An 8333-nucleotide genomic window follows, 5' to 3' on the forward strand; every position below is an offset into this window, starting at 1 on the left:
GCAGAGATGCAGGTGTCTGAATGAACAAAAATAAATCAAAAAAAAATCTTGAGTTTGCATGCCCTGTGTCTGCATGGTTTTCTCCGAGTCCTCCGATCTCCTCCCACATTCCAAATATTGCAGGTCAGCTCTTTAAACTGCCCGTAAGTGTGAAAGTGGGCGTGAATGTGGATGTGTCCTGTGAATGAACGATCCCTGCTTTTATGAATATCCTTAAAATAACACTTTATATGGCGTATAAAGATTGCCATTCAGTATACACTACTTTGTAAATACCGACAGTAGTAATTATTTGGTTAATAATTGCATTAGAAAGGAACATTGGAAAACCGATAAGGTTTATATGCACTCCGAATTGTCTAACTGTTACACTGCAGGAAATATCTTACGATACAAAAACAAAGAGAGAAATCCCTTCCTCTACTTTGTAACATGTTTATAACTACTGAAAGGATTCAGCATTTTAAATTCAAATCTTAGAGAATGTAGATAGTGCAGACTTATATGATATTTTAGTAGATCTCTATGCAATAAAACAATTAGACTTCTCAAGGTCTGGAAAAGGCAATGATGGGAAATGGATTGTCTCTGATTCGTGTGTTATTCTTTCATTCTTTTTGCAACATATATTGGATATGCTTAAACCATCAAGGAAATCTTGTGGTCTTAAGAGGGTTGTTATAATGAATGAACAAGCCATTTCCAACACAAGCTCATCTTTCAGGGAAAAGTATTGTGACGGAACCTCATGTGATGTATCAACCATTATCACGAAGGTTCCACCTTCTTCCGCTTAACTTTGGTTCAGGTATCATAGGTCACGATAAATACGTCAGTGCTATTTCCCAGGACATAAAGTAGGGGTAAAGCACTCAGAGAGAGAGAGAGAGACAGTCCACGGATAATCAGTAACAGCTCCCATAGAGGACATTGCATGAGAGAGGACGCATCCCCTCACTTGCAGGAAATTTGCAAAACCAACCACTGGTCACCAAAGTGAGACTCAACAGCTACATTTTGCAATTTCTGAGTCCACCGGAGTTCACAGGGTACCATCATGAAGCTGAAGCTGAAACTGCCAAACCCAGGACTGGATGACCGGATCCCCTCTCACGAGGACCTGGAGAGGATGGAGAAGGAGGAGGCTGGGGACCGGCCCAAATGGGACAACAAAGCCCAGTATCTGCTCACCTGCGTGGGCTTCTGTGTGGGACTTGGCAACGTCTGGAGGTTCCCTTACCTGTGTCAAAGCCATGGAGGAGGTACTTTGCTGCGTTGCCAGAATATGCTCTACCCAGTTTTCAGTAACTGGGTAGAGCTTTTCCAAAATGCAATTTGTCTGCTTTTGGTCAAAATGAAACCAACAAAACATCCATAATTCTAGTGAATCGTAGCACATTAACTCACCAATTTCAAGGGAGTTATTTATTAAAACTGAGTGTTTGGATCTATAAAATAAGAATATTTTTTCTAAATAATTGTGGGTAACTTGAGAACACTAATTATGTTTAACGGTGCTGTAGTATGTTTACAGACAGCGATAAAGTATTTTTAGCAGTTCACAATGTTCGACTGTCTGGCTTTTGCTCTCAAATGTAAAAAAAAGAAATGCCTGTTTGTCTTAAACTGAAAAATCAATCAATGTATATTCCAAGAAAATTGCCTCCTAACTTAAATGTTCTCATTAATATCAACTGGCAATTTGGTACATTTGGAAACTACTGGTGTTATAAACTGTTCCTTTACTTTCTCAAACTTTGATGATAAGCAAATGTGTGAGTGTTAATCATGGTTTATGTAGTACCTATTGTGCTTTTTACAGTTCATGGGCATCTTTATGGGAATAGTTTTGTGAATGAAGTTGTCTCTTGAATATGTACTTACCTACCTATATTAAAGTGCAGATTATAGTCAATACACTCACTATGACAATGTGACTGTGGTACTTCTAGGAGCCTTTATGATCCCATTTCTCATCCTGCTCGTCCTGGAGGGAATCCCACTGCTGCACCTTGAGTTTGCAATCGGTCAGCGCCTAAGAAAGGGCAGTGTGGGAGTGTGGAGCTCGATCAGTCCATACTTGACTGGAATTGGTGGGTAAAAAAAGAAAGAAGCATGCACATTAGGGTGTGTTACTCCAGGGCCGACATGTCTGCCTGCACATCAGTCACATGGTCCCAACGGACATATCTAAGCAATTATTTACTGGATTAACATGACATTTGGTGGAGGGATTCATGGTCCACAGAGGATAAATTGTACTTACTTTGGTGATCCTCTGAACTTTCCTCTATCCATCACCAACATGCACATTTTTGTAGTTTTATTAGATGGAGTTCCATAACATTTGGTACAGGCCTGCATGTCTGCGTATCATAAGCATGTTAGTTTTGCAACATTTGTTAAGAAGAAGAAAAAAAACCACAAGACTAATTGTTTCATTATGTTACAGGTATTGCATCCATGCTTGTCTCGTTTTTGGTGGGTATGTACTACAACACCATCATGGCCTGGATCATGTGGTATCTCTTCAACTCCTTTCAAAACCCTCTGCCTTGGAGTCAATGTCCTCTCAATGCTAACAGGACAGGTATGCCCTCATGCATCAAGAAGACAGTCAAATAATAAAAAGTCTGTGGTAACATTTATTTCCAAGGTTGCTCAAGTTGCTACTTGCTTATCCTTTGCAGGTGTGGTTGAGGAGTGTGCTCGGAGCAGCACTACCGACTACTTCTGGTACAGAGAGACTCTGAACACTTCAACAGCTATTGATGAGTCTGGCGGTCCACAGTGGTGGATTGTGCTCGCGCTGGTGGCTGCCTGGACTCTGCTCTATGTTCTCACTATCCGGGGCATTGAGACCACTGGAAAGGTCTGAATGTCATATTACATCTGAATAATCTGATGCAAGAGATCCGATGCCTGCTTGCATTTGTTCAAATATAGAGATGTGTCTTTGGATTATGTTGTTATTTCTGTCCCCTCTCAGGCTGTGTACGTCACCTCCACTCTACCATACTTGGTCCTCACCATCTTCCTCATCAGAGGACTGACTCTGAAAGGATCTTTCGAGGGGATCAGGTTCCTATTCACACCAGATGTAAGCACTACTGAACATTTGTCAGTATAATTAATGTAATACAAAATGAAGAAAAGAAGCATGTGTGGTGTGATTTTGGCTAGTGTCCTGTTGTAATTGTCATACTAGCATTGGTAATGTTGCTATTTGACTTGCACTTGGTTCAAAAGACTTCAAAGCAACACTAAGCGCATGCAATTTAGCAATTGATTGATTGCTTACTTTTTATGATGTCACATGACAGTCAGTAATTTTTTAAATCCTCGTTAAGGATCCTGGTTTACAGTGTTTTCACATGTTAATTATTAACACGGGCAAGAACAGTAGGTGTGTCAGAAGGTCACTTCTGAAGAGCAGAATATCACAACAGGAAATAATTAGCATGGCAATCTGTGCTCAGTTTGACTGTTTATATACGTTACTTTTTATTCTCTTTTAGATAAATGAATTAATGAATCCAACAACCTGGTTAGATGCAGGCGCTCAAGTTTTCTACTCCTTCTCTGTGGCCTTTGGAGGTCTCATCTCTTTCTCCAGTTACAACTCTATTCAGTGAGTAACTGCCTAAAATGCACAGTTATGCATTAAGCCTTCCTTAGAACATTTCTCCTCACATGATCATAATTGTCTTTTAGCAACAACTGCGAGCAGGACGCTGTTCTCATCTCCATCATCAATGGCTGCACCTCAGTGTACTCCGCGACAGTTATCTACTCCATCATCGGCTTCAGGGCCATGCAAAACTTTGACGACTGCACATCAGAGTGAGTTTTAAATCTCATGAAAGAAGCCTTTAAAACCATGATTAGGATTCACTTATTAAGACTTAACTCATCTCACTGTGCTTTTCTTTTTTTTTAGCAACATCTTGAAGCTGATGAATACCTTTAACTATCCTGAAAACATCATCACAGAAAACAACTACAATGAGGTTCTGTCAACCCTCAACCAGACAAATCCAGATATTATTCAAGGATTACAATTGCAGACTTGTGACATGCAGGTTTTCCTCAGTCAGGTGAGTAGATTGAATACGAGAATATGAATATTTACATTAGATTTTTAATTTAAAAAAAAATGTTTATATGATTTAACAGAGGATGAATGGTTTACACATTTGGTATACACTTCAGGGTGTGATGGGAACAGGTCTCGCATTCATCGTGTTCACGGAGGCCATCATCAAAATGCCGATTTCTCCTTTGTGGGCCGTTCTCTTCTTCGTCATGCTTTTCTGCCTTGGCCTCTCAACTATGTTCGGGAACATAGAGGGAGTGGTGGTTCCTTTGCAGGACCTCAATATTCTTCCCCGATCTTGGTCCAAAGAAGTTCTCTGTGGTAATCTTTCTGATAAGTTTATTTTTCATGTCAGGATGAGTACATTGGATCTAGATATATGAGTGTAATCACTTTTTGTATCGTTTTTTTCAGCTCTGACTTGCTCAATCTCCCTCGCTCTTGGGCTCATCTTTTCCCTGCGCTCTGGAAACTACTGGCTAGCTCTTTTTGACAACTTTGCTGGTTCTATCCCTCTTCTGGTTATCGGCTTTTGTGAAATGTTTGCTGTTATGTACATCTATGGCGTAGATAGGTGAGTCATTGGTACAGAGAGTCCAAGGTAATGTCTTTTTAGCCATGCCAGCAGCTTTGTGTTCAGTTTAAATTAGAAAATCTCAACACACTAACATGATAATCTAATGTGATAAACATTATATTTGCTGAACATCAGCATTTTTTGCATTGCCATTGTGAGCATGTTAGCATGCTGGCTAGCAGCTGAGCTCAAAGCACTGCTGTGCCCAAGTGCAGCCCCACAGAGTTGCTAGTATGGCTGGAGACTCTTAGGCTTGTTCTTGTAGTATAAGCATAAGACAGAAACAGCTGATGGACAGGCAATGAGGGTGTCTGAATATCAGTGAGTACTGCAGTAAGAAAGAACAGATCATTGTAATCTGACCTTGGAACAGAGATAATGTGTTCGTCAACATTGAAGAGATAAAGAAGTGTGTGTCATGTAGCAAGATTATAGTGAGGATTATGGAAAATATGTTTTTCCCGGTGTGATTCAATAATACTGCTGATGACGCTACTCATAAGAAAGCTATTATATTGTAGTGTTTCACCCTGTTACTAGTCTTTATGTTTCAATACAAATGGAGATTTATTTCCTTGAGGTCCAGTGCAGCTTCAACACGTTGAACACACACACAAAGCCACAGAGGCTGCTGTATTTACTGTATCTAATAAAAGTACAAGGTTGTCTTTCATGGATGCTTTCATGCACACTCTGCTGACACATCCCGCTTTTATTGCTTCCAAACAGGTTTAACGAGGACATTGAGTTTATGATCGGCCACAAGCCCAATATTTTCTGGCAGGTGACATGGAGGTTTGTCAGTCCACTCATTATGGTCGTCATCTTGGTATTCTACTTTGTAACCCAAATCAGCAAGAGCCTCGTCTACTTTGTGTGGGACCAGGAGGCGGTAAGTGTGCTCATCACAATAGTTTCAGTCTAAAGACCATTTTTAGACCTCTTGACATTGGCGTCCATTTTTTTTTACATTTCCTTAACTCTGGCCATAGGAGAGCTTCCCCAACCTTGAATTCCGTCCATATCCGTCCTGGATCTACATCATCATCTTCATTCTGGCTGGAATTCCCAGTTTAGCCATCCCAGTGGTTGCCCTCTACAAATTCATCCAGAGGAGATGCTGCAAGCAGAAGGACTACAGTGACGACACACTGAATACTATCTCTGCCAAAATACAAAGGAGCGACAAAATGAAGTTTTAGATAGCGTTTTACTTATATTTAAAAAAGATACCGTATATTTTACAACAAAATTGATATGGTTCTGTTTTATTGTGTTTTGTATGCCTTATACAATAATAGAAGAGCACACTAGTGACTACTGACTTTTAACTGATTAAATATTTCCTGTAAAATAATGTAATTCTGAAGAAGAGATTATTTGGTTCCTTTTTTTTCATACAGTTGTGATATAAGTTTCCTGCTGTGTCATATTTCACATGTAAGTGTATGTTATACATTAAACAAATAGTTGGACATTTTGGGAAAAAATAAATTGCAGTCTTGTGTTTGTGGACTAAATATAAAGCTCGAGCCAGCAGCCGATATAGCTTAGCTTAGCATAAAGGCTGGAAACAAAACAACAACAAACGCCTTCCAGCACCTCTAAAACTCACTAATTAACATGTCATATCTCATTTGTCTCATTCATACAAAAATAACAAAGTCGTAAAATCACAATTTGTGTTGGAGCCAAACTGTCATTTTACTCCAGATTCTATCAGTTTTGCCAATGCTTTTGAACTAAAACGCTGCAATTCAAAGAAATACTAAGACAATATAGACAATGCAAAGACGACACAAATGAAGTAAAAGGTACAGAGAAAATGGAGGTGTTTTAACACTGTTCTTCTGCTTATGATTTTTGCTTTTTCCACCTGCTCAAGGCCTTTGTTTGGCTGGAAATCAATCAATTACTCCTGGACATTCTGCATTTTTATATAACTTACAGAGATTGAATTTCTTTGGGCACATTTGACTGCTTATTCCATGTTCTGGCAGAAAGAACATTTCAATGGAATTTCTCATAGACAGCAAACGGTGCACCAAGAGAAGCAAACAAAGGTATGTTTACAGCACTATTTCTGCTGTTACTAAGTGGGGATATACAACTGAATCCTGGTCCACTAGCAAACGTTATCCTAGACCAGGGGTCAGCAACCTTTCCTATCCAAAGAGCCATTTTGCCCTTTTTTCCACACAAAAAAATGTCTCTGGAGCCGCAAAAGCTATTTGATATCACAGCTCCTGAAGTTGTGTATATAGTCAGTCATAATATACTGTATATATACAAAAAACTATAGTTTGTTCTATTTATGAAATTATAGAACAAGAATAAAGACAATTTTTGACATTGTATTGCTATTTTACCTGTTTATAACTATCAAACTCTTATGAAGAGGAGACAAAAAATAGTCATGTGTCGACTACATTGAGATCAATTAAAAGCAAAACTATGCAAATCTTGAATACTGTCTATAAATGTGGCTCATGTGGTAGAGTGTTTGCCCTGTAATCACAAAGTATACAGGTTCGATCCCTGTCTTCACGTGAGTTTTACATTTTAAACGCATATCTTTTGCTATGTGAGCTACGCAAACAGAGGAGGACGGATCCGTCTTTACTAGCGGACGCCTCACTGTCTCATGAGCTGCCACAGAACTAGCAGCGGTAGTTGAGTCTGGAGACTTGATCAGCTTCCTGAAAGTATATCTACTTTGCTCAGTTTACTGCAGCAGTTGAGGAATCGCTCTTCTGCAGCTTGACACCTTTCAGCAGATGCTTGTTCTGGAAGAGTCTTTCAACATTATTTTTTTAGTACAGTTAGATTTATGCAAGTGACAGGAAGTCAAGACATCTGATTTAAACACGGACGGCGCATTTCTAATTTCTTTCTCCGGTGCCTCCATGTTTGTTTTTATCAACTTCCTAACATTACGCTGATCCGGGACCGCCGCTGACCTCACCAGAAAACAACACAGCACCATCCAGTGAAAAAGCAATTGATTTTATTTTCCGAGCACCAAAAAGTTTATAATTGATTAAATAAAAGATCGATACTTGGCTTCCGTGTATCGATACAATATCGGCACGCAAAATATCGCGATACTATGCTGAATCGATTTGTTTCCCCACCCCTATATATTACATCTGTTTTCTTATTCACCATCTGGTTAAAATATGTTCATTGTAGGTCTGAACAACAAAAGGACCACAAACAACTGTCTTCAAAGATTTGATCTGTTGTTTCACTCAATAACTTTTATTATGTATGTAATTAAAATCAGAGAGCGCTGGAGAGAGGAAACACTTTTTTACAACACGTAATGAAGAGAAAACATATCCTCCTGGGAACTAAGGGAAAATAGTGTCTTCCAAATTCATATTTTTTGTGATTTCCTACCTATTTGGAGTTAACAAAACATCTTACAATTTAGACTTTTGGAAAATTATTTTTATTTTTAATTTTACAGCATGTCCACTGTAGCGGACGACAGGACAATTTCCGTGTGAAAAGACAGCCAAATATAGAAGTTAAAAAAACTAACAAATTATGGCTATAGAGTGATATTAAACCAATAATACATTCAACTTGATTATAAAACAAAATATTTCTTCATCTTTGAATGAATGCTGCTCAATCTTCAAATACTTTGTTGTC

The 8333-nt window shown here is 38.9% G+C and overlaps 1 protein-coding gene across 1 annotated transcript; it reads left to right on the forward strand.

Moving 5' to 3' along the window:
- Positions 1–1057: 1057 nt before the first annotated feature.
- Positions 1058–5875, forward strand: LOC306748782 (sodium-dependent neutral amino acid transporter B(0)AT1-like; the record flags this gene model as incomplete). Its single annotated transcript, XM_079231999.1, has 12 exons — positions 1058–1262; positions 1953–2093; positions 2453–2590; positions 2691–2872; positions 2990–3100; positions 3519–3631; positions 3715–3843; positions 3941–4097; positions 4213–4417; positions 4511–4670; positions 5403–5565; positions 5666–5875. 12 exons carry the CDS (start codon positions 1058–1060, stop codon positions 5873–5875), a joined length of 1914 nt encoding a protein of 637 aa, XP_079088125.1.
- Between the last annotated feature and the right edge of the window lie 2458 nt (positions 5876–8333).

Source organism: Taurulus bubalis (assembly GCF_910589615.1).
Source record: "Taurulus bubalis genome assembly, chromosome: 16".
Lineage (NCBI taxonomy): Eukaryota > Metazoa > Chordata > Actinopteri > Perciformes > Cottidae > Taurulus > Taurulus bubalis.